The sequence below is a fragment of the Heptranchias perlo genome, chromosome 12 (genome assembly GCF_035084215.1).
Source record: "Heptranchias perlo isolate sHepPer1 chromosome 12, sHepPer1.hap1, whole genome shotgun sequence".
NCBI classification, from domain to species: Eukaryota; Metazoa; Chordata; class Chondrichthyes; order Hexanchiformes; family Hexanchidae; genus Heptranchias; species Heptranchias perlo.
This window is the reverse complement of record NC_090336.1, coordinates 53949850-53975180: the sequence shown is the minus strand read 5'-3', so window position 1 is coordinate 53975180 and position 25331 is coordinate 53949850. Positions and strand designations below refer to the sequence as shown.

Genomic DNA, 25331 nt, shown 5'->3' with positions numbered 1-25331 from the left:
GCTCTCATTCCAAAGATTCTCAACCCTCTGAGTGAAGAAATTCCTCCTCATCCAAGTCCTAAGTGGCCGATCCCTTATCTTGAGAATATGACCCCTAGTTCTAGACTCTCCAGCTAAAGAAAACAGTCTCAGCATCTATCCCATCAAGCCCACTAAAAATGTTATTCCTTTCGATGAGATCACCTCATTCTAAAACTTGAGAATATAGGCCCATTCTACTCAATCTCTCCTCAGAGGAGAACGCTCTCATCCCAGGATTCAATCTAGTGAAACTTCATTACACCCCCTCCAAGGCATGTATATCCTTCCTTAGGTGAGGAGACCAAAACTATACACAGTACTCCAGTTGTGGTCGCACCAGAGCCCTTTATAACTGCAGCAAGACCTCCTTACTCTTACACTCCAATCCCCTTGCCATAAAGGCCAACATACAATTTGCCTTCCTATTGCTTGCTGTGCCTGCATGTTAACTGTGATTAGTGTACAAGGATACCCAAATCCCTCTGAATACCAACATACAAAGTTTCTCACCTTTTAAAAAAAATATTCTGCTTTTCCTTCTTCCTACCAAAGTGGATAATTTCACATTTCCCCATATTATACTCCATCTGCCACCTTCTCATCCACTCACTTAACTTGCCTATATTCCTTTGCAGACTCACCAGTTTTCATCTCTATTCCATTCAGCTTTATGTCAGACACATGGAGCCAAGGCAAGCCATGAGATTTCCTTCTCCAGATACTGCCTGACCTGAATATATCTAGAATTTTCTGTTTGTTTGATTTCCAGTAGTTTTTTTTTGCCTTTTAGAGATGAGTCCTGCTGGAAGCTTTCACCCCATTCTGTTGGCTGCGTGCACTGAAAGAGATCCCTAGTTGTTTTTAAATTGTTGGCGCACTAAGTATCTTCCATTTTCTTGTTTCATGCTTTGATTTTCTTATCTTTAATACTTTTAAGAAACAAGCAATATTTCTGCAGAAATTTCCCCTCATGTTAAGGTGGAGTAGTGTCACTTAGATTGTATACGATCTGCAGAAACAATAGGTTTGCTGAGCCAAATGGCTCTTCCTCATTGGATTTACCATGTAACATTCTCTTTTGAGAACTTGCCAAAGAGAATGCTCAAGTACAGGTAAAGTGATGAAGGAGTCGTCAACAGTGCTATCAAGCAGCACTTAACTCACCGATGCTCAGTTTGGATTCTGCTAGGAAAACATGGCACCAAACCTAACAGCCTTGGTCCAAACGTGGACACAAGAGCTAAATTCCATGAGGCAAATCACACTTCAAACCCCAGTATCTGATATTTATATAGAGGCAGTACTCAACTAAAAGGCAGTGAGACACATCCAGACCACCCCCCACCCCACCCCAACCTGAAGGGGCTACATGCCTGCAGGAGAACGTTGGATTTGTTCAGCACGGAGAGTGGAACACAATCTATTCTTAATTCAGATGATAATTATTTTTTACATTCCCACATTGCTAAATTCAAAATTAGAAATACAAAATTTGTTAGTGCAGTAGACTGTATCACAAAGCAACTGTGACAGGTACTTTATTTATCAGATTTGCACAACATTGTTAGATGAATGCATCCGGAGAGAAAATTTTGTACTTTTGTCTTGATTTGGAAGATGTCTTTTTAAAACTCAAGTCACTTTGCTTAGGGAATTTAACAGCCAGCTAAACCAGGATTTTGTACCAGGCTTATCCCAGTACAGCTTTGAAGCTTGTTATGGTCTCTCTGCTAACAGTTTTTAAGGGGGAGCCCAAATTTCAAATAAACAAGTTTTGTGATTTGGTCAAATACATGAACCACCAGAGCTCCTTTTTGAATTTGAGTCAGGAATTCAAAATCCACAAGACTCACTAATCCTATTTTTTCTGGGAGATTGAAAAAGAGAGCTATTCTGTTCAGAACAGCAGCTGGAAAATCTCATGAGAATACACAGCTGGAAAATCTCAAGCAGGACAGTTTAAGATAGCCAGGAGATCATTTAAATAAAAACCAACAGGCTGAAAAGAAAAATAGGAAACACTATTTAAAAAGTTAAAGCTGACTTTGGTTTAGGAGTTGCAATTTTCTTTAAAATTTTGTTGACTTGGAGTCAGATGAAAGTTTTATATATTTACAGTAGAATTAGTCACTTTCATTGTATGTGAATAAATTTGCTTCATATTTTAAACAAGGTCCAACATGATACTCCAACACATTTAAAGACTGTGGGATCATATGGAAGGAAAAGATAATCTAGTATCCAAAAGCAATTAACAAGCAAGTGTGTTGTTCATTTATCCAGGCACATTACAGAGAGTTTACCCAAATCTCAAGGAAACAAACACCCCCCACCAAGGTTTGAGGTGTTGGGACTCACCTACAAGAGTGATCCAACATAGGAGAGATGAAATAATCTAGGACAAAGGTTTAAAAGATCCAAATAATAAGTGTCCATGCACACATGCATAATAGTGGGGTTTTCTGACTGAGCAAGGGTATGCATGCTTAGTCAGAAGATTCATATTACTCACTGCTTTCCTGCACCTCAAAAATTCTTTGCACTCAATCCCCACTTAGGCCAGGTTCCATCTTTTACCATGTGCTGTGCATTTGTAGCTGTGTTAATCACCTATTCATGACCTTTAATAATGCCATAGCAAGTTCCACAGATCTTTATTCCTACTCCTCCCCACAAAACTATTTTTAATACCTGTGTGGGGAAAGAATGCTCAAAACAGATTAATCACTCTCCACCTACAGCTATGTGTATAGCTTCACAGAGGGATGCCAGCCCCTTCATTTTTGCACCATCAGAGGCTGGCAGTGGGCAAAGTAGAGGCCCACAGCCACACACTGTAAACAAAACCATGCAATTCTTGAAAGGAAGGGATGCAAAAGTTAGGCCTGCCATTTTAATTCATTTCCATTACTTAAAAAGGAAAAAGAAGCTACTGCCTTCCAAGCAGAAGAGGCATACAAATTCTGAAGAAAAGCAATGACTTCCATTACTGATCAGATGAGTTTTCCCTAATGAAAAGAACGTGAATATTAAGAGAAGTTAGGGAGGAGATTGTAGAGGCACTATTACATGTATATGAAAATTCATTAGGAAAGTGAATAGTGCCAGGAGGACTGGCAGACAGCTAATATTATTCCTATATTTAAAAAAAGATAGAACAAGTCCAGGGAACTATAACCCAGTTAGCTTAATGTCAGTAGTAGGAAAAATAATGCAATCTTTACTCAAAGATGTAGTAGAAAAACCATCTAGAAAATGAAAACTACGAATAGTTAGCACTGATTTCAGAAAGGAAAAGCATGCTTGACCAACCTTATTGAATTCTTTGAAGTAGTAACAGAAAGAGTAGACAGGGGTAATGCAGTAGATGTAATATATTTGGATTTTCAAAAGGCCTTTGATAAGGCACTGCATTTTGAGTCATGACTAAGTTCAGAGCATAAGAGCTAGGGACAGGTAGCAAAATGGATAGCAAGCTAGCTACAAAACAGAACGTAGGGGTTAAGGGTAGCTACTCAGACTGGCAAAAAGATGAGGTGGTGTTCCACAGGGTTCAGTACAGAAAACACTGTCCACAATTTACATTAACGATTTGGATTCAGAAGTACAATTTTCAAATTTGCAAACACCAAATTGGGGGTTGTAGTTATTACAAAGGAGGAATGCACAAATTGCAAGAAGAGAGTAATAAACTTGCAGAGTGGGCATATCATTGGCAAATTAATTTCAATATAGGTAAGTGTAAGGTGGTGCTTTTGGTAGGAAGAATAAGGAGGCCACATATTGCTTAGATAATAAGTCTAAACGGGAAAGTGGGGCAAAGGGATCTCAGGGCAGAGATACACAAATCACAAAAGTAGTGACAGGTTAATTAAGCCATAAAAGGCAAAATCATACACTGGGGTTCATTGAGAGGGATAGAATTGAAAAGCAAAAAAATTGTTAAACTTGTATAGAACCTTGGTTAGACCACATTTGGAATACTGTGCACAGTTCAGGTCTCTTACACAAAGAATTGGAGAGGGTGCAAAAAGGTTCACAAGGGTGATAGCAGAACTGAGGGTATATACTCATCTGGAAAGGTTGAGCAGGCTGGGGCTCGAAGATAAATGAAAGGGTTTGATAGGGTAGACTTAGAGAAAATATGCTTCCACTTGTGGGGGAGTCCAAAACTAGAAGTCAAACATAAAATAGTTGCTACTAAATCCAATATGAAATTTAGGAGAAACTTCTTTACCCAAAGAGTGGTAAGAATGTGGAACTTGCTACCACAAGGAGTAGTTGAGGCAAATAGCATAAATGCATTTAAGGGGAAGCTAGATAAACACCTGAGGCAGAAAGGAATAGAAGGGTACGCTGATAGGATTAGATCAAGTAGGGAGGGAGGAGGCTTGTGAGCAGCATAAACGCTGGCATAAACCAGATGGGCTGAATGGCCCGTTTCTGTGCTGTAGTTTTGATGTAACGCCATGAGAGAATATAATACACCACAAACATCTTTCTGCTGTTTGCACAGTACTTGCAACATTCACTATTTTACTGCTCAGTAAGCAATTAACTAAAGAGAGTAGAGAAAGTTACTGAGACCAAATAAAAGCAGGTACAATAATTTTGTAATTGTGTAGATCAGACACATTTAGCCAGGCTTTACTTCAAGTTTAAGCTTCTTTACCATAGCACACTGCCGTGTGTTAGATAATGGTAGTGTCAAACAGCCAAGCAAATTTCATTTGACTCCAACTTTAGTACAAACTACTTTAAGAACCAAAATTGAGAGAAGTAGCTCACAGCTCAATTATTCCATGTTTAATGCCATATTGCTATCACCAGTCTTTTAACACTGTCACTTTAACCATAAAATGCAATACCATACAACACTGGTATTACTTCAGTCACAAAACCACACCATGTCTCCACATTAAATGCCCTCATGCATGTACAGAAGTGTAATTTTCCCCAAAGTAAACAAAGACATCGTGACAGTGTTCAGTTACAATGGTCTGTTTAATTCTCAACCAACCAGCTACCAATAAATCTGCATCAGCAATACAAAAATCCCAATTCCATAAATATGTTACACCTCCATTTTTTGAAACTATAGGAACAGGATGTTTCTACCTTCCCCAAGCTTAAGCACAATTTCTCAAGCAATAAAGTGACAGGGTATGTGCTCCCAAGTTCACTAAGTGACAGTTGGGACGTTCACAAGTCGTGGTTCAGGGTAACTTACCCTGCTGATTTCTCCCCGCACCATGAAAAAAAAAATTCCACTGTTGTGCCTCCCTAAACAGCTTACCAAAGCTGTGGGAACATGGAATCTACACAAATCTGCATCCTAATATTCTTATGAAACATCAAGACAGTACTCCACACCAGTTCACTCCCTAACAACTTCAATAAATATGGAAGGTTAAGAGAAATGATAACCCAAGACAGAGTTTTTGAAAGAAAATGAAAAGTGGGTGGGGGGGGGGGGGGGGGCGTGGGCAAGAGCATCAAAATCAACTCTTCTCCCTCCACTTCCACCCACAAATCCCAAACAGGGAAGGATCACTTACTGCACCACCCAGTTTATGTTCCCATTCATTCACATTCCTGGATTGAGAATGTTGAAAGTGAATGGTTGACAATAGGTAAACTTATGGAGCTGGTGCCTGTCATTACAGTAATGCAATAACTCACTCACACAAACATGTGGACATGCCCATGGGAATTCAGCTAAACACCTTCATTGTTATTAAAAAGCAAGCAATGCTCAAAACAAAGAATTACTTACCAGTAAATATCCACGAAATTGGTTGTATATAATAGCAGTCAATAAATTCATTAACAAGAATGTTCCTGAAGAAAAATAAGCATTTTCAGTTTTGTGAAAGACTAGATTAGAGATTATAGAAGCTACCAACTTTCAATTTAAAAAGATAATCAAACACCTGTAGTGTTGTTTTTAAACCAAGCTTTATATATTTAATATGATTTTATTACATGTGGAATAATCCAAAGTTGCAGAATTTGCAAACTTCAAAATAAAAATTCCACTCTGAACAGTCCACATCATATGAGTATCACAAAGATGAATATCTCACTGTAAAATGTTGATTCCAAAGGTCTGGAGTGTCAATCAAATGGAGTGGTGACCAAAAACTTAAATACACTGTTCAAAAGTTCGAATATCTACACCCATGTTTAAGTGTGGAAAGTGAAATGGTGCTAGAGTTACCTCACTGCTTAGAAAAGCTGCGTTTACAGAATCAAATCCAACAACTTGCATTTATTAGCACCTTCAACAAAGAAATAACCCAAACTGCTTCACAAAACAGGAGTAAGGAAAACAAAACTCAGGAAGAGAAGTGACTAGAGGCTTAGTTGAAGAGATGAATTTTGAGGTGGATTTTTGCAAAAGAGAAAGACATGCAAAGCTTTAAAAGGAGGGAATTCCAGAGTGCACAACCAAGACATTGAAGGCTCTACCAAAAACAGAGCAAAGGGAGTGGGAGGAGGAAAGAGAGCAGAAGGCCTGAATCCAGACAGGTTTCTGGTGAAGTTAACCATCTATTTAGTAATACAGTCCATTCCAAGACAAGCAGAATTCAGTAACTAATGAAAAGGGCAGGCTCCTTCATTCAGGTATAACTAGTAGGCCTTTAAGTCAAATGTTCAGAAGAATGAGAGGCGATCTTATTGAAACATATAAGATTGTGAAGGGGCTTGATCGGGTGGATGCAGTAAGGATGTTCCCAAAGATGGGTGAAACTAGAACTAGGGGGCATAATCTTAGAATAAGGGGCTGCTCTTTCAAAACTGAGATGAGGAGAAACTTCTTCACTCAGAGGGTGGTAGGTCTGTGGAATTTGCTGCCCCAGGAAGCTGTGGAAGCTACATCATTAGATAAATTTAAAACAGAAATAGACAGTTTCCTAGAAGTAAAGGGAATTAGGGGTTATGGGGAGCGGGCAGGAAATTGGACATGAAGCTGAGTTCGGATCGGTCAATGGCCTGTGGGTGGCGGAGAGGGCCCAGGGGCTGTGTGGCCGGGTCCTGCTCCTACTTCTTGTGTTCTTTAGATTTGTGGTTGGGATCAGATCAGCCATGATCTTATTGAATGGCGGAGCAGTCTCGAGGGGCCGATTGGCCTACTCCTGCTCCAATTTCTTATGTTCTTATGTTCTAACACTGGCCAGATACTGAGGGAGAATCTTTGGCCTGAACATAAAGCTGGTGTGGAAGGTGCGCTTTGTACAAGGAGCAGATATCTTACCGATAATACTAAAGACAATGAAGAACAGAGAATAGGCTCGGTTTCTTGAATATGCTGGTATCATCACTATAAAAAAAAAGGAAAATATTACACAGTTAAATGAGTGCAAGACAAAGAAAACCAGCATGTAAAAAGGAATTTTTAAAAAAAATTATCTAAAAAGGATGAGATTGGTGACCTGTTAACATTAAAAATACTTCTATGCAGTGGGTAAAGACAATGTTATTTTTAGTCAAATGTACGATCAAAAATCTAGTGCTACTTATACTGTACTTAATCTTAGAGTCTGAGTACACCAGTAAAGAACAGATAAGCATTACAGAAAACTTCCCACCCAGCAATACCACTGTACCTTCAGGAAGCACTTTCCTCTAGCTAAGAGCTGCACACAATCTTTTCCCTTTGACTCACTAGGTAAATGTACATTTGTACAGTACTGAGCCATACAGACCAAGAAAGTCCCAAGCACAATCCTTGGTCATTGCTGTGAGCTGATGGGAGCAGGTGAACTTGATCTGGCTTTAGCGTCCCTAGACTGGGAAGGAGCAAGTCATGGCTCATTCGCCATCGCTATGCAGTGATTCCCTACTGGCATGCCTGGAATGCTGAGTAAGGATATCCCTCCCGAGTCACATACCATGCTGACGCTTAATGTCCAGGCTCACTTGAAGAATCTTCACTCAGATTTGTTACCACACAAAGCAGAGCCCAGTATAATTTGCATTTTTAGTTGGAGAGGCAAGGACAAAGCACATTGTAACAAGCAAATGGCCATTGCTTCAACTGCACAGATTAAGTTGGGGTTGTCGACAGTCAAAAACCTGATTCTATTATTTCTAGATTACCGCAAGAAAATTGCTTAATAGTTTATGAAGCTCAAAAGCTACATTTACATTTGAAAGTGATTGTCTGGTTATGATTAACCTGAACTCCATTTTCAGACAGGATATTAAACATATTTCCCTTGAATTTGTTTCTCATGTTAAAAAAACTACACATCTGATGCCACAGATGCCTCCTTCTCATTGAAGTGTATTGTATAATAAATTACCATCAGGGTTGTTGGCTGTTGTTAGCAGCACCAGTAATGAAGTCAACGACTCTGGCAAATTCCGAAAATATGTCTTCCATTCTTCATCCTCTGTAGTCTAGAGGATAGTTCAGAAGGAGAATAAATTACCAACCATAAAAATGTGCAAAGTCCTTTCCTATCTTCAAGTTTCACTAACTTAATGCCACACAAAATCTGAAGAATTTGACAAAAGTTAACTGGTATCCATAATAAATACACAGGTGATTGTACATGGCATCACTCAAGGATGAAGTCTCCTGTTCTCTTGTTTTTTTTGTCTCATTGATTCTTTATCTTAATGTTTGTCTTTGACTCCCTCTCTTTATTCCACTCAGGGTCACTGGGCAAGGCAGAGCATCTGGCTGCAACAGTTTTCCCTGACCCACCTCTTATAAACTTCTGTTTTGCTGTTATGTGCTGTTCAAACAGCCTTGTTCGCAATTTCTCGCTCCCTATTTCCTTCTGTGCCAAATTCTCCACTCCCATTTCATTCTCTGCCAAATTTCTCTACCCCCATTTTCTTCTCCTCTGGAAACCCGTTCAGGTTAAAGCCCATGATAGCCACAGAAATGATCATCTCTCTCCATGCATATAAAGAAAGGAGCGGAGGACAGACTCCGTCATATGGGCATTCACAAACGTGTTCAGTCAGACACTTTTTTTTTTAAATATACAAAAGTAATTCCATCCCTCACCCCAACTCAATTATTAAAACTTTGATCAAGAAACATTCAACCTTCATACTCCCCTTCCTATCTTTCATGCTCTTTCCCACATCCAAATGTGGAGGAATCAAACTGTCAAGTGAAGGACTGAAGAGAACCACACATGCTACCAGGCCTCAGGCTCTCTAGTGCTGGGAACAGGAGGCAGGAAATAAAATTAAACATGCAAATATCAGGCAAGGCAGAGCATTGGGTTGGGCCTAAAAGCAGAATGAGTCAGGACCTCAATGTGCAGCACTTAGGAAGGGAAATCTGGTTCTGGCAAGGCAGAGGGGTTGAGCAGACTGACATGACTACATAAGAGAAAGAATAAAATTAGTTTTTTAAAAAAAAGAAAAGCTAAAAACAAAAATTGAATAGTTGCCTCATGCAACTCCTTTGGGAATCAGCTTTTTCTATCGTATCATCAGTTTAACATAGACCATTCAACATTACAGGCTTACGACAGTCACAAAACGGGCATGCGCACCTTTACTTGACAAAAGGGCTAAAAAGGCACTGAATATAGATCCCACCGGTTTTAAATGAAAAAGCTGGAAAAAAAATCCTCACTTATGTTGCTGCAAAATAAAGTTTAAAAAACTTTTTAAAAATCAAGTTTCTCGCCTCGGTACACATTATCAAAGAAATTTTATAATTATCAAAAGTAACTTTACCTGGGCTCGGGTAAACAGCAGCATGGCAATCATAGTGAACAGCACGAGATGCAAAACTAAAAGCAGCATAACACTGTTTATAAAAAAAAAGCTTTTTAAAAAAATGTAGTGCATAAATAACTTATTGCAGTTTTAATCTATTCCTCCCCCTCCCAAGCAAGCAACAAATAGCATGCACCAGAAGAGATTTATGAATTAAGGCATTTGCAGTCTTCATCAGGCCTCTTATTCTATCAAGAGCTATTGCAGTTTGCACTGACTGATTTAATACTTGAGATTTATTTTTCAAATGTGTCTTATCACAGTGTACTAAAATCAGACAAAAACTTTCAATTAAATGATACAAGAAAATATCAGTCACCACATTTTCTAACTCAAAGACCATCCTATAAATGATTTTTTTCCCCCCAAATCAATACATATTCAGTCCGTTAGTGCAGCAAGTGCTTCGTTACTCATTTTTTAAGTGCAAGTTCAGGAACTAGCAGCAACTGACATTTCAATGCACCCATATTAAAATGCAATAACTTAACACTTCATAGCCTGCCATTGGCAGTGAGTTACCATACTGAAAGATAAAAGTTGGTTGTACACAGTGTTCTATGTAGAACTGCCCATGACATTTTACCATGTTCTGCATAGGCCCACATTAAGACAAGCATTTCTCCAGAAACTTGACTGGGGGGTGAGAGAAAAAAGTTTCAAGAACACAAATAAAATCAGCATTTTTATTTATTTTATTAAATTAATCATATTTGATGTAATTACAGGCTTAAAAGCTTTACCTAGTGATTTGTGGTAATGTTTGTCTGAGGCATTTCAAAGTCTTTTTCATCAGCGATGAGTTCTGAAGGAGGAAGAACGGCCGCAAGATTCTTCTAACTCTTACCCTCTAAGAAAAGGAAATAAGACTCAAATATTATCAGCAGTCAGGACCCACAAGCCCTAATGGTTTAACTTGATGCAGTTCAAATAACTTGATAATAGGCAATGTCCTGCCTGACACAGCAGGTTTAAAAAGTTACACTAAAGTCTTAATAAAACCATATTTAAATTCATTCAAAATTAAGCTGCGAAAAGTATAACTTAGCACAAACCATTTAAAAAGGACACACAAAGCCAACTGAAATTACATACAACATACTGTCCAGAACTACCCACTGAAGGAATTGCTAAGCAAAAGAGAACATCTGTCGGACAGTGGGACAGTACAGAAAGTTGACCATGAGGAGCAGGGAGGGTGGTGAGCACACACCAGTCACCATACAAAGATCATTGCAAGTGAAAGGGAATGCTTAGCTTGTAACAGGTTCAGTTAAAAGGAGCGCTATCTGCCATCATGATGGGACCACTTGCTTGATAGATGGGAACTGCTTCTACTGCACCAATCAGTCTATCACAAAACCCACTCTGAACACTAAAAAGCAGCACAAGATCTAGAATAATTCAGCATTGCATTATTTTACTATACACACCAATGTATGACACTAAGATTCTGACTATATAGTAAAGCAAAGAACTGAATTATCCTTGCACTACAGCTTACTTAGCTCTGCAAGACTGAACTACACAACAAAACTATGCATCCAATCTACTTTCAAGGGCATATCTTACCTCCTTACAAAATAAGCAGAGAGAGACAGTCCAGTCCATAGTGGAAGCAGCAAGTACAATAATGTAGGCAATCAGCCATTTTGTCTTCTGAAATTCTTCCCATCCAATTAAATAGCTCTGAAGAAAAATGCATGCGAGTTTAAGAATAAATATCAGAATGGTCTGCTCACTCAGAGGCGAGGAGTGCTACATAATTTTTAAAAATCATACACAAGGGAAAGGTCTTGCAAAATACAGACACTGGAAGGGAGCCAATTCAGGAGTACCTTAAGAAAATATAATCTTAGTTATACTACTAGGATTTTCACATATTTGCCATCATTGTGCTTTAAATGAAGCACAAAAAGGAGTTTGAAGTTGGCAAACCCAAAACAGCCGCAATGGTGTCACAGTCAACACAAGCCTATTTGGTGCCATAGTGAAGTACAACATTGGCTCCAATGCAAAATTAAAATCAACACATACATATCACAATGCAATAAGAATGCCCACTGATGCAATTTGGATTCCTTGGGTCCATACACTCAATATGCATTGAGCTGATTTTTGCAGGAAGCCTGTATACTGAGTACCATCAGGATGTACATGTCATGCAACTATGCTTGCACAATGGAGCTGAAAATTGCAACATACAATTAACAGTCTGCCTTAAGTGATGTTGTGCAATGTACCTCAAGTGTTCAGACTCACACTGGCAAGGTTTTCTATTTACATCAATTACATAGAGTAAAGCTAGTAGTTATGTATGTATCACTTGAACCCAAAGACTGGATTTTTGGTAATTAAATGTGCTCGAGATAGCTGCTGACTACAATTTCATCTATACAGGCCAAGTTCTTATTATACTTTGCAATTTGGTCAGTGTCCTGCTGTGCTCCAAACTGTAAGAGGTTTATTTTGTAAATGCCACACAAGTGTGCGCAAAATTATGTAATTTTTCTCACAAGCAATGCAAATCTAGTAATACATCACTTAACAATAAGAATTGCATAAAAAAGTTTCAGGTTCTGAAACTCAATTGATATTAGTGTACAATACAGAATATTGGTTGCTTCAGTGGAGTTGAAGCTTCACAATCTTTTCTGCAGTGACTAGACCTCAGTTCTTTTTATGTCAGTTGTTTGGAATAGCGTTTTATTAGAATACCTGTTACAATTACCAAAAATGCTCTGAAATCCAATAGTATAATTCTGTTAAATGAAAAATAAACTTCAAATATCATGTTAAGCTCCAATCTAGATATTCTTTCTAAAAGTTTAAATATTTTCATTTAAAATTTTGTAAACACACAACCCAGTGCCAAAAAAATGCCCAAGTGACATTTCAGAATTCAGTGAACACATTAGTCAAAGCCAAAAAAAACAAAACTTACCTTTATCACTGCATCTACAATGAATAAGACAAGGCAAAAAGCTTCAATGCATTCCATCAGGCCACAAGGGGGCTCCCAAAGTACACGACGGAAGCGGAGATCAGACGTAACACTCAGAGATGAAGGTTTCTCAAAAAAGGCCAAGACCAAAATCACAAAAATAGCAGTGCTCAAAACCCTGGGAAAGAAGGAAATTAGATGAGAACCACACAAGAAATGGCTGCAGGGAAACAAAGCAGCAACTCAGCCTCTTGCCAACATACACATCAAGCAGGAAAAAAAAACACACAATCCCTTGATGAGCTCACTATTGCTCCCTCCTCTGTTAATCACAAAACTGTAATTGCGACCAGCCAGAATTGTTCACCTGCACAGAACCAAAGATTGAAGTACAAGTAGTGCAGTCTTAAAAAAAGTGTTCAAAAATCCAGCTTAAAAACACAAGCAATTCTGACAGAAAATGAAAAAGGAAAAAAATTCAAATTTTAGATTCTACACAATCAGTAGTCAGTCTACCAGCTAACAGCAGCTACCCAAAAAGTGGGGGTGAGGGGGGGGGGGTTGGGGTATGGAGAGAGATACCAAGTGATGGAACTCAATGTATTTGGGAGGATTCCACAATTTATAGACAAAGAACATTGCTGATCTGCTCATGGGTCCTCCTGTTTCAGGTTCTTTGGATCTAAATGATGATTTTTCAAACATTTTTGTTGGTGTCAACCCCAACTGTGTATTTTTTAAGTTTTGAGCATCACCAACTAAAAGTTCTACAAGATGCACATCACAAGTAAACGATGAATGTTTGACATCACTGGTTCAGTATTAATAACCTCAAATTGTAGCAATATATTGTTACAGGTTACAATACTAAAAGCACAATTCCACCCAAACTAATCTCACTGCCCCAAACTGTCCCCAATCTACATCTCGCTCAGCTTCAAATATTTTTCCAATTTTCCCTGAAAAGATGCAATGATCTCTGCCACAAAGTGATTGAGACAAAGTATTCCATACTCAAACTCTGGATAAAAAGATTTCTCTCAATCCCTCAGTGGAGGTTTTAAATTGTTAACCCCTCATCACTGACTCCCTCCTCCCAACGAGAGGATATAATCTCTCCAAAATTCTGATTTTAAAAATCAGACATTTCTCAACTCCAGTGAAAAAGTCCTACTAATCGCAAGTCTTCCCTCAATTATAGTTTCCCTTCCCTATGATCCTGGTGAGTCTACTCTGGCTTTAATGTCCTTTCTCGAATGGGATGCCCAAAACGGCATACAGTATTCCAACTGTAGCCTAACCAATGCTTTTAAACAAACTTGAGTTCTTTACTCTTGTATCTTACACCTCCATTTGGAAAACCCAAACTGCTTTTCGTCTTTTCTTACCTGTACTTTCACGTTTCAAGAAATTATGTATTTGAACCCCGATTGGAGAGTCTGTTCATTTACACCGGTCACCAGCTTTCCATTGATTATACACTCGGTCTTCGTTTTATCTCCCAAAATCTATTCTGCCCCATTTATCCACATTAAATTGCATCTGCCACTTCCCTGCCCATTCCACTAAGCTGTCTGCATCATCAGATCTTTTACATTCATCCTCACTTTGCTAAACCATTACTTTTGTATCAGATGCAGATGGTGCTCCGTGCCCAAGCCCAAATCATCTATATAAATACACCCCAAGTACAGAAGTGGATCCAGCACTGATCCCATTTGTCCCAAATATTTGTTTCCTGTCCATCAAACAACTTTCTATCCATGCTGCTACATTTCCTTTTATATCCATGTGCCTGCATTTTCGAACAAGCTTCTCATGAGACACTTCACCAAAAGCATTTCTAATAGCCATATACACTACATTCTCTTCATCTATCCCAGTCAGACACTTACTTTTTCAAAAAATCTAAACCTCTAATACACAAGCCATACTACCACCCAACAGGTTGTTATAAACTTAAAAGCAGGGCTAATGTCATTAAACATGCAAATTTAATTGGAAGATTCTTCATACAGCACAAAAGGCATCCAGCTTGGTTGAGTCCCAGCGATTCGCAGTACAGCCCGTTGGTACAGTTCCTACCTCTGACAAGCCTTTGAATAGTACCATCGATAAAGCCGTAGAGACTGGGAATCTACACGATGATTTATGGCACGATACTGCAACCAAGATTAAAAAGGCCAAGTCAGACATGGAACAAATTCAGTAATGGTTGCAGATTTCAGCTTAGGTTTTTTTTTAAAAACCTATTAAAGATACTTAAGCAGTATATTTCAGATGGAAATTTTGAAAGTTAGTCAGTCAGGGTGGTGAGAATCAATATGTCTCAAAATTAATGGTTTGGGAAAAGTTGAAAAATACCATTTTGTTCAAAATTGAAGAAACCTTGAGAAGGGGGTAGTAAAAATCCTAACAAAACATATTTTGGTTGGCAAACATTGCAGTAAGGTTTTATGATCAAAATAAATGTGTGTTTGTTTAAATCATGCAAAAGTTGCATACCACATTGGGCAATGTAATGAGGTATGATCAGTAATCTGTACCATTCCCTGCTTGGAAACAGACTTAACAGGTCTATGGTGTAAGCTGCTCTCCAGAGTGCACTAAACTGGTTCACACTAGAAAGTGAAGGTGTACAGGGGCAGGGCAAAGAGCAGCCTAGGAGTTAGAATTTTTGCGAAGAGGTAGGAAAGCCAATTTACCAAGACTATAAAATGGCATGGAGAACATTTACAAGGAGATACAAAGATGGGCAGGGCATGTCAGAATGTAATCTCAGCCTTTGACCTGGCTCCGTCCTGTATCCCAAGACCACAACCTGCATCCTTTGGTAGTTTGTGGTAAATGAGATTATCTTCTGCAATCTCAATCAAATCATCTCATTTGGTTGCAGCACCAGGTTTTGTATGCAGTAACTTCCAGCATTTCATTTCATTCTCTTGACCAGCTAGATTTGAAGGCTATTACACAAACATTTTAAATGCTAAGTACACTGAAGGATGTAATCATCTTTCTAAAAGCTGTTTGGGGGGGTGGGGGGTTGGGAAGGGGAAAAGTAGAACAAACAATATTTTTCTGAAGTTGCCATCTTTTCACCAACTGTCCTCTGGTCCCTGCAAGCTTCAAAACACTAAGTTTGAAGGAATTGTTTCAATAAGCTTGCACTGAACTTAGACTACACAAGCTACCTATCTCAAGCATCAGCCTGAGTCAGTGGGTAGTGCTCAGTCAGAAACTCCACGACAGATTTAAACAAATAATCTAAGCAGATATGATACAGGGAGTGCTGGGTTATCAGGGGTGACACCTTTCTGGCAAGACATTAAATGAAGGTTTAGTCCAGCTGCCCAGGTGGAAGTTAAAAAAAAATCCCATATCAATATTTGAAGAGCAAGGAGTTTTCTCCACAGCCTGGCCAACATTCCTCCCTCAACCACCAGCACCAAAAACAGATTTATGTTCCTGGGACCTTGTGCACAAATTTGCTGCTGCAGTTGCCCTCAAACCATCCCTGTACTTCAAAAGCAATCCATTGGTTGTAAATGCATTTGGGACATCCCAAGGACATGGAAGGCACTGTATAAAATGAGTGCTTGCTTTTTCTTACCCTTCCTCATTTTTTGCATTATTTTCTTTCCATTCCACACCCAAAACACTCAAATTATCTCAAAGTTACTACAGAAGTTTCATAAGTCACTCAGTTCTGCGAAAATAAGTATCTGTGCACACTGTGGTAAAGAGCACAGTTCAAATTTTTTTTAAAAAATTGCTGACAATCTATTTGAATAAAACACTAAACAAAATTAGTATGCTTAAGCAAACACATACATGGTCAACAGCATCACTTCATATATACTACTTGCCCATTTTGAGTCTGAATAACTGCAACAGGCAAGTGGTTGGATTTATAATCAAACTTGAGTTTCTCCCCCCCCCCATTATACCATACCAGCTGCTTTTGATAAAGGTTAAATAGCAAAACCTCTGGCCTATACAAATTTAATTCCTAAAATCATAAGAAATATGACAACCCTAACAGGATGAATTTAAAGTTGGATCCTAAGTTGATTATAAAAATACATTCTCAAGTCTACACTAGTATGACAATAGGCAAAATGTGACATCTATTTAACTATAACAAAGTAAAATACAAACCAGTCAGGTTTTACATATCTAGGTGAGTCATGGTACACATGACTTATTTGCATTTGTCTTCAAGTTTGTCACATGCCAAATGCAAAGCATCATGAGAGAACCTCAATTGCTTGAATTTTCAGAATTTCAAAAATTCAGTTCTCTGTTGGTTTTACGGCCCACTAATTCACACTGCAAAGCATGCAGTCCTTAAAAAAAAATGTTGAAAACGTACCTGTATTGCATCTTCAATGAACACAGCAGCTTGCTGAATATACAGGTCATCTGTCAATTAAAAAAAAATTAAATTCTGATGTTTTTCAGTATAAAAGTAGATCAACTCAGTTACCAGGACAAAAACTTTAGAATCTATATTACACAGAAAAGGTTCTGGCATATAAAACTCCAGCCACTCTCCAAAAAGTCAATGTCTCAATTTTTTTTCGCACCAACTCAAGTACGCAGTCAACTGCAGGAAAAAAACCACCAAACACAACACTACCTAATGCAAGCACCAAGTCCAATGGACCACTTCTATATTTAGAATTCAGTTACAACCTATAAAGAACACAGCAATTTCCCAAAAATAGGTATTGCTTCATATGTAATTCCACGAGTCAAAAACCAGCAATTGTTGTAATTGAACATTTAAGTTGATTCCTCTGGGCCCTACAAAAGAAAGTCTGGGTCTCTGCTGCCCCAATCAGATCATACTTTGGACAACCACGACAGATCAATTGCCTAGCTCCAACACATCTAATGCTGCAGCAGAGATATTAACATGCAAAGTCACCCCATTTTCCAGGATTCCTACAATTATCACACAATCAGAATATAGAAGTACTTCAACGTATCAGTGTCGATTAGCACCCATCAGCTTTGGTCAACCAGATGTCTAACACACGTGGAAGCCCATCACCCTGCTTAGCAATTTTCAAACCAAAAGTACTGAGGAATCTACTTAAAAATTCTATGCTCAATATGGGTTGCACACTTTGTCCCTCATATGGGCACATCACATTTAGCCAAGCCATGCCCAGCTGTTGAGAGAAGCAAGGGAGGAAAGAGCAGAGGTTCTAGCCATCATTTTCCAATCCTCCCAGGCTACAGGCATGGTGCTGGAGGATTGGAGAACTACTAACGTTGTACCGTTGTTTAAAAAGGGCCAAAGAGATAGACAGAGTAATTATAGGCCTGTCAGTCTAACCTCGGTGGGGGGGCAAATTATTGGAATCAATTCTGAGGGACAGCATAAATTGTCATTTAGAAAGGCACGGGTTAATCAAGGACAGTCAGCATGGATTTGTTAAGGGAAGGACGTGTCTGACTAACTCGATTGAATTTTTTGAGCAGATAACAAGGAAGGTCAACGAGGGCAACGCGTTTGATGTAGTGTACATGGAATTTAGCAAGGCTTTTGACAAGGACCGACATGGCAGACTGGTCAAAAAAGTAAAAGCCCATGGGACCCAAGGGAAATTGGCTCAGTGGCAGGAAGCAAAAGGTAATGGTTGATGGTTGTTTTTGCAACTGGAAGGCTGTTTCCAATGGGGTCCCTTGCTTTTTGTGGTATATATTAATGATTTGGACTTGTATGTGGGAGGGCTTGATCAAGAAGTTTGCAGATGATACAAAAATTGGCCATGTGGTCAATAGTGAGGAGGAAAGCTGTAGACTGCAGGAAGATATCAACGGACTGGTCAGGTGGACAGAAAAGTGGCAAATGGAATTCAATCCAGAGAAGTGTGAGGCAACACATTTGGGGAGGGCAAACAAGGCAAGGGAGTACACAATAAATGGGAGGATACAGAGGTCTACAGGAACAAAGGGACTTTGGATTGTATGTTCACAGATCCCTGAAGGTAGCAGGACAGGCAGATAAGGTGGTTAAAAAGGCACAGGATATTTTCCTTTATTAGCCAAAGCATAAAATATAAGAGCAGGGAGGTTATGCTAGAACTGTATAAAATATTGGTTAGGCCACAGCTTGAGTAAGGCATACAGTTCTGATCACCACATTACAGGGAAGATGTGATTGCACTAGAAAGGGTACAAAGGAGATTTACGAGGATGTTGCCAGGGCTAGAGAATTTTAGCTATGAGAAAAGATCAGATAAGCTTGGGTTGTTCTCTTTGGAACAAAGGAGGCTAAGGGGAGATTTAATTGAGGTATATAAAATTATGACAAGGCTAGATAAAGTGGATAGGGAGGAACTATTTCCCTCGAAGGAGGTAAGCTCCGAAAGCTTGTGATTTTCAAATAAAACTGTTGGACTATAACCTGGTGTTGTAAGATTCCTTACATGAGCAGAGGGGTCAGTGACCAGGGGGCATAGATTTGAAGTAATTGGTAGAAGGATTAGCGGGGAACGGAGGAGAAATCTTTTCACCCAGAGGGTGGTGAGGGTCTGGAACCCATTGCCTAAAAGGGTGGTAGAGGCAGAAACCCTCAACTCATTTAAAAAGTTCTTGGATGAGCACTTGAAGTGCCATAACCTACAGGGTTACAGACCAAGTGCTGGAAAGTGGGATGAAGCTGGATAGCTCTTTCTCAGCCAGCACAGACACAATGGGCCGAATGGCTTCCTTCTGTGCCGTAACTTTCTATGATTCTAGGAACAGAGGTCAACAAGATTCAAAGGACCTGCCCCCACTTCACTGTTTACCCCTCCTCCCTCTTTCTTCACCCCACTACTATCTACTTTCTGCCCCCTAGCCAATCTTGTATCCACACTGCCACTGTCCCTTTAAATCGCATGGGCTTTAATTTTGCGAACAATGAAGTTGTGAAAAATTGGGTATTTTTTTTAAAAATTAGAACACAGATTACAGGGCAATATAATAGAAAGGACGGGACAGGGTAAATAGAAGAACACTGTTCCCAGTAGTTAAGGAGTCAAGAACAAGGTCATAGATACAAGAGCTTGAGAACCAAGGGAAGGAGATACCTAAAAGGTGTGTGAGGATGTAGAATTCACTGAGATAGTGGTTGAGGCAAAAACTACATCAACGGCCAAAAAGGATATCTTCTTGTGGAGGCAGAGGGCATGGCTGAGATACTAAATGAGTACTCTGCATCTGCTTTCACTAAAGAGGATGCTGCCAATGTCACACTAACAGGAGGTAGCAGAGAAATTAGGTAAGATAAAAATAAAGAGGAAGTGCTAAAACAAAAGGTCGGCAGCGCTCAAAGTAGAAAAGTCATCTGGCCTTTGGTCGATGGGATGCACCCTAGGTCGATGAGGGAAGTAAAGGCGGTAATTGCAGAGGCCCTGGCCACAACCTTCCAACCCTCAGATATGGGCGTGGTGCCAGGGGATTGCAAATGTTACACCCCTGTTCAAAAAAGGAGGGGGATAAACCCAGCAACTACAGGCCAATCAGCTCAACATCAGTGGTGGGGGAACTTTTAGATACATTAATCCAGGACAAAATTAATTTGCACTTGGAAAAATATGCGTTAATAAATGAAAGCCAGCACAGACTTAAAGGCAAATCGTGTTTGACCATCTTGATTGAGTACTTTGATGAGATAAAAGGAGGGGGTTGATGTGTATATGGACTTTCAAAGGCATTTGATAAAGTTCCATATAGTGGACTGGTTAGCAAAATTGAAGCCCATGGGATTAAAGGGGCAGTTGCTACGTGGATACAAAATTGGCTAAGGGACAGAAAGCAGATAGTAGTGGTGAAAGGTTGCTTTTAAGACTGCAGAGAAGTGTGCAGTGGTGTCACCCATGGGTCGCTGTTTTGACCACTGCTCTTTGATATATATTAATGACCTGAACTTGGGTATACAGGACATAATTTCAAAGTTTGTAGATGACTAAACTCAGAAATGCAGTAAATAGTGAGGAGGACATGAACAGACTGGTGAAATGGGCAGATACGTGGCAGATGAAATTTAATGCAAGTGAAGTGATTCATTTGGGTAGGGAGAATAAGGACAGGCAATATAAACTAAATTGTACAATTTTAAAGGGGGCATGAACAGAGACACTATGGGGTGTATGCACATAAATCTTTGAAGGTGGCAGGACAAGTTGAGAAGGCTGTGAAAAGGAACAGGGTCCTTGGTTTTATAAATAGAGGCAGAGTACAAAAGCGAAGAAGTTATGCTAAACCTTTACAAAACACTGGTTACATAAGAAATAGGCAATACGGCCCCTCGAGCCTGCTCCGCCATTCAACAAGATCGTGGCTGATCTGCCACCTCAACTCTAATTTCTCCCTCCCTCAAGTATCTTCTTCCTTCGTTCGTTCGTACCCTCCCTCCCCCAGGGATCTTGTTCCTTCTTTTCTTCCTTCCCTCCCGTATCTTGTTCCTGCCTTCCCTCCCTCCCGTATTTTGTTAGTTCATTCCTTCCTTCCCTCCCTCCTCTTGTTCCTGCCATCCCTCCCTCCCTCTTGTCCCTCCCTCCCTCCGCTATCTTGTTCCCTCCCTCCCTCCGCTATCTTGCTCCTTCCCTCCCTCCCTCCGCTATCTTGTTCCTTCCCTCCCTCCGCTATCTTGTTCCTTCCCTACCTCCCTCCGCTATCTTGTTCCTTCCCTCCCTCCGCTATCTTGTTCCTTCCCTCCCTCCCTCCGCTATCTTGTTCCTTCCCTCCCTCCGCTATCTTGTTCCTTCCCTCCCTCCCTCCGCTATCTTGTTCCTTCCCTCCCTCCCTCCGCTATCTTGTTCCTTCCCTCCCTCCCTCCGCTATCTTGTTCCTTCCCTCCCTCCCTCCGCTATCTTGTTCCTTCCCTCCCTCCCTCCGCTATCTTGTTCCTTCCCTCCCTCCCTCCGCTATCTTGTTCCTTCCCTCCCTCCCTCCGCTATCTTGTTCCTTCCCTCCCTCCCTCCGCTATCTTGTTCCTTCCCTCCCTCCCTCCGCTATCTTGTTCCTTCCCTCCCTCCCTCCGCTATCTTGTTCCTTCCCTCCCTCCCTCCGCTATCTTGTTCCTTCCCTCCCTCCCTCCGCTATCTTGTTCCTTCCCTCCCTCCGCTATCTTGTTCCTTCCCTCCCTCCGCTATCTTGTTCCTTCCCTCCCTCCGCTATCTTGTTCCTTCCCTCCCTCCCTCCGCTATCTTGTTCCTTCCCTCCCTCCCTCCGCTATCTTGTTCCTTCCCTCCCTCCCTCCGCTATCTTGTTCCTTCCCTCCCTCCCTCCGCTATCTTCTTCCTTCCCTCCCTCCGCTATCTTCTTCCTTCCCTCCCTCCCTCCGCTATCTTCTTCCTTCCCTCCCTCCCTCCGCTATCTTCTTCCTTCCCTCCCTCCCTCCGCTATCTTCTTCCTTCCCTCCCTCCGCTATCTTCTTCCTTCCCTCCCCCCGCTATCTTCTTCCTTCCCTCCCCCCGCTATCTTCTTCCTTCCCTCCCTCCGCTATCTTCTTCCTTCCCTCCCTCCGCTATCTTCTTCCTTCCCTCCCTCCGCTATCTTCTTCCTTCCCTCCCTCCGCTATCTTCTTCCTTCCCTCCCTCCCTCCGCTATCTTCTTCCTTCCCTCCCTCCGCTATCTTCTTCCTTCCCTCCCTCCCTCCGCTATCTTCTTCCTTCCCTCCCTCCCTCCGCTATCTTCTTCCTTCCCTCCCTCCCTCCGCTATCTTCTTCCTTCCCTCCCTCCCTCCGCTATCTTCTTCCTTCCCTCCCTCCCTCCGCTATCTTCTTCCTTCCCTCCCTCCCTCCGCTATCTTCTTCCTTCCCTCCCTCCCTCCGCTATCTTCTTCCTTCCCTCCCTCCCTCCGCTATCTTCTTCCTTCCCTCCCTCCCTCCGCTATCTTCTTCCTTCCCTCCCTCCCTCCGCTATCTTCTTCCTTCCCTCCGCTATCTTCTTCCTTCCCTCCCTCCGCTATCTTCTTCCTTCCCTCCCTCCCTCCGCTATCTTCTTCCTTCCCTCCCTCCCTCCGCTATCTTCTTCCTTCCCTCCCCTATCTTCTTCCTTCCCTCCCCTATCTTCTTCCTTCCCTCCCTCCCTCCGCTATCTTCTTCCTTCCCTCCCTCCGCTATCTTCTTCCTTCCTTCCCTCCCTCCGCTATCTTCTTCCTTCCCTCCCTCCCTCCGCTATCTTCTTCCTTCCCTCCCTCCGCTATCTTCTTCCTTCCCTCCCTCCCTCCGCTATCTTCTTCCTTCCCTCCCTCCCTCCGCTATCTTCTTCCTTCCCTCCCTCCCTCCGCTATCTTCTTCCTTCCCTCCCTCACTCAGCTATCTTCTTCCTTCCCTCCCTCACTCAGCTATCTTCTTCCTTCCCTCCCTCACTCAGCTATCTTCTTCCTTCCCTCCCTCCCTCAGCTATCTTGTTCCTTCCTTCTCTCCCTCACTCAGGTGTCTTGTTCCTTCCTTCTCTCCCTCCCTCAGGTATCTTGTTCCTTCCGTCCTTCCCTCCCTCCGGATCTTGTTCCTTCCTTCTCTCCCTCCGGTATCTCGTTCCTTTCTTCCCTCCCCCCCCGTATCTTGTTCCTTCCCTCCCTCAACTATCTTGTTCCTTCCTTCCCTCCCTCCCTCAAGATCTTGTTCCTTCTCTCCCTCCCTCAGGTATCTTGTTCCTTCTCTCCCTCCCTCAGTCAGCTGTCTTGTTCCTTCCTTCCTTCCCTCCCTCCCTCCCCTCCCTCAGGATCTTCTTCCTTCCTTCCTTCCTTCCCTCCCTCCCTCATCTTGTTCCTTCCTCCTCTCCCAGCTATCTTGTTCCTTCCTTCCTTCTCGCCCTCCCTCAGGTATCTTGTTCCTTCCTTCCTTCCTTCCCTCCCTCCCTCCCTCCCTCCCTCGCTCCCTCAGGATCTTGTTCCTTCCTTCCTTCCTTCCTTCCTTCCTTCCTTCTCTCCCTTCGGTATCTTGTTCCTTCCTTCTCTCCCTCCCTCCGGTATCTTGTTCCTTCCTTCTCTCCCTCCCTCCGGTATCTTGTTCCTTCCTTCGCTCCCTCCGGTATCTTGCTCCTTCCTGCCTTCCTTCCCTCCCGTATCTTGTTCCTTCCCTTCCCCACCCACCACCCCCCCCATCTTGTTCCTTCCTTCCCTCCCTCCGGATCTTGTTCCTTCCCTCAGCTATCTTGTTCCTTCCTTCTCTCCCTCGCCCAGCTATCTTGTTCCTTCCTTCCCTCCCTCGCCCAGCTATCTTGTTCCTTCCTTCCCTCCCTCCGGATCTTGTTCCTTCCCTCAGCTATCTTGTTGCTTCCTCCTCTCCCTCGCCCAGCTATCTTGTTCCTTCCTTCCTTCCGTCTCTCCCTCCCTCAGCTATCTTGTTCCTTCCTTCCGTCTCTCCCTCCCTTAGCTATCTTGTCCCTTCCTTCCTTCCGTCTCTCCCTCCCTCAGCTATCTTGTCCCTTCCTTCCTTCCGTCTCTCCCTCCCTCAGCTATCTTGTTCCTTCCTTCCGTCTCTCCCTCCCTCAGCTATCTTGTTCCTTCCTTCCGTCTCTCCCTCCCTCAGCTATCTTGTTCCTTCCTTCCGTCTCTCCCTCCCTCAGCTATCTTGTTCCTTCCTTCCGTCTCTCCCTCCCTCAGCTATCTTGTTCCTTCCTTCCGTCTCTCCCTCCCTCAGCTATCTTGTTCCTTCCTTCCGTCTCCCTCCCTCAGCTATCTTGTTCCTTCCTTCCGTCTCTCCCTCCCTCAGCTATCTTGTTCCTTCCTTCCTTCCGTCTCTCCCTCCCTCAGCTATCTTGTTCCTTCCTTCCGTCTCTCCCTCCCTCAGCTATCTTGTTCCTTCCTTCCTTCCGTCTCTCCCTCCCTCAGCTATCTTGTCCCTTCCTTCCTTCCGTCTCTCCCTCCCTCAGCTATCTTGTTCCTTCCTTCCGTCTCTCCCTCCCTCCGCTATCTTCTTCCTTCCTTCCCTCCCTCCGCTATCTTCTTCCTTCCCTCCCTCCGCTATCTTCTTCCTTCCCTCCCTCCGCTATCTTCTTCCTTCCCTCCCTCCGCTATCTTCTTCCTTCCCTCCCTCCGCTATCTTCTTCCTTCCCTCCCTCCGCTATCTTCTTCCTTCCCTCCCTCCGCTATCTTCTTCCTTCCCTCCCTCCCTCCGCTATCTTCTTCCTTCCCTCCCCCCGCTATCTTCTTCCTTCCCTCCCTCCCTCCGCTATCTTCTTCCTTCCCTCCGCCCCTCCGCTATCTTCTTCCTTCCCTCCGCTATCTTCTTCCTTCCCTCCCTCCGCTATCTTCTTCCTTCCCTCCCTCCCTCCGCTATCTTCTTCCTTCCCTCCCTCCCTCCGCTATCTTCTTCCTTCCCTCCCTCCCTCCGCTATCTTCTTCCTTCCCTCCCTCCCTCCGCTATCTTCTTCCTTCCCTCCCTCCCTCCGCTATCTTCTTCCTTCCCTCCCTCCCTCCGCTATCTTCTTCCTTCCCTCCCTCCCTCCGCTATCTTCTTCCTTCCCTCCCTCCGCTATCTTCTTCCTTCCTTCCCTCCCTCCGCTATCTTCTTCCTTCCCTCCCTCCCTCCGCTATCTTCTTCCTTCCCTCCCTCCCTCCGCTATCTTCTTCCTTCCCTCCCTCCCTCCGCTATCTTCTTCCTTC

The 25331-nt window shown here is 42.2% G+C and overlaps 1 protein-coding gene across 5 annotated transcripts in view; it reads right to left on the bottom strand.

Moving 5' to 3' along the window:
• tpcn2 (two pore segment channel 2) overlaps window positions 1-25331 on the bottom strand; it is a 54720-nt gene that overhangs the window by 22496 nt on the left and 6893 nt on the right. For 2 of the 5 annotated variants that reach the window (XM_067994127.1, XM_067994126.1), the window contains exons 3-11: window positions 17091-17140; window positions 14804-14880; window positions 12719-12896; window positions 11347-11463; window positions 10518-10624; window positions 9733-9805; window positions 8331-8427; window positions 7280-7345; window positions 5798-5862 (exon numbers count right to left, since the gene is read on the bottom strand). In XM_067994127.1, coding sequence (XP_067850228.1) covers window positions 5798-5862; window positions 7280-7345; window positions 8331-8427; window positions 9733-9805; window positions 10518-10624; window positions 11347-11463; window positions 12719-12896; window positions 14804-14880; window positions 17091-17140 — 830 coding nt within the window. Of the gene's footprint in view, window positions 1-5797; window positions 5863-7279; window positions 7346-8330; window positions 8428-9732; window positions 9806-10517; window positions 10625-11346; window positions 11464-12718; window positions 12897-14734; window positions 14776-14803; window positions 14881-17090; window positions 17141-25331 lie in introns of those variants that run through there. The other 3 variants (XM_067994130.1, XM_067994129.1, XM_067994131.1) reach the window with 2 other exon arrangements.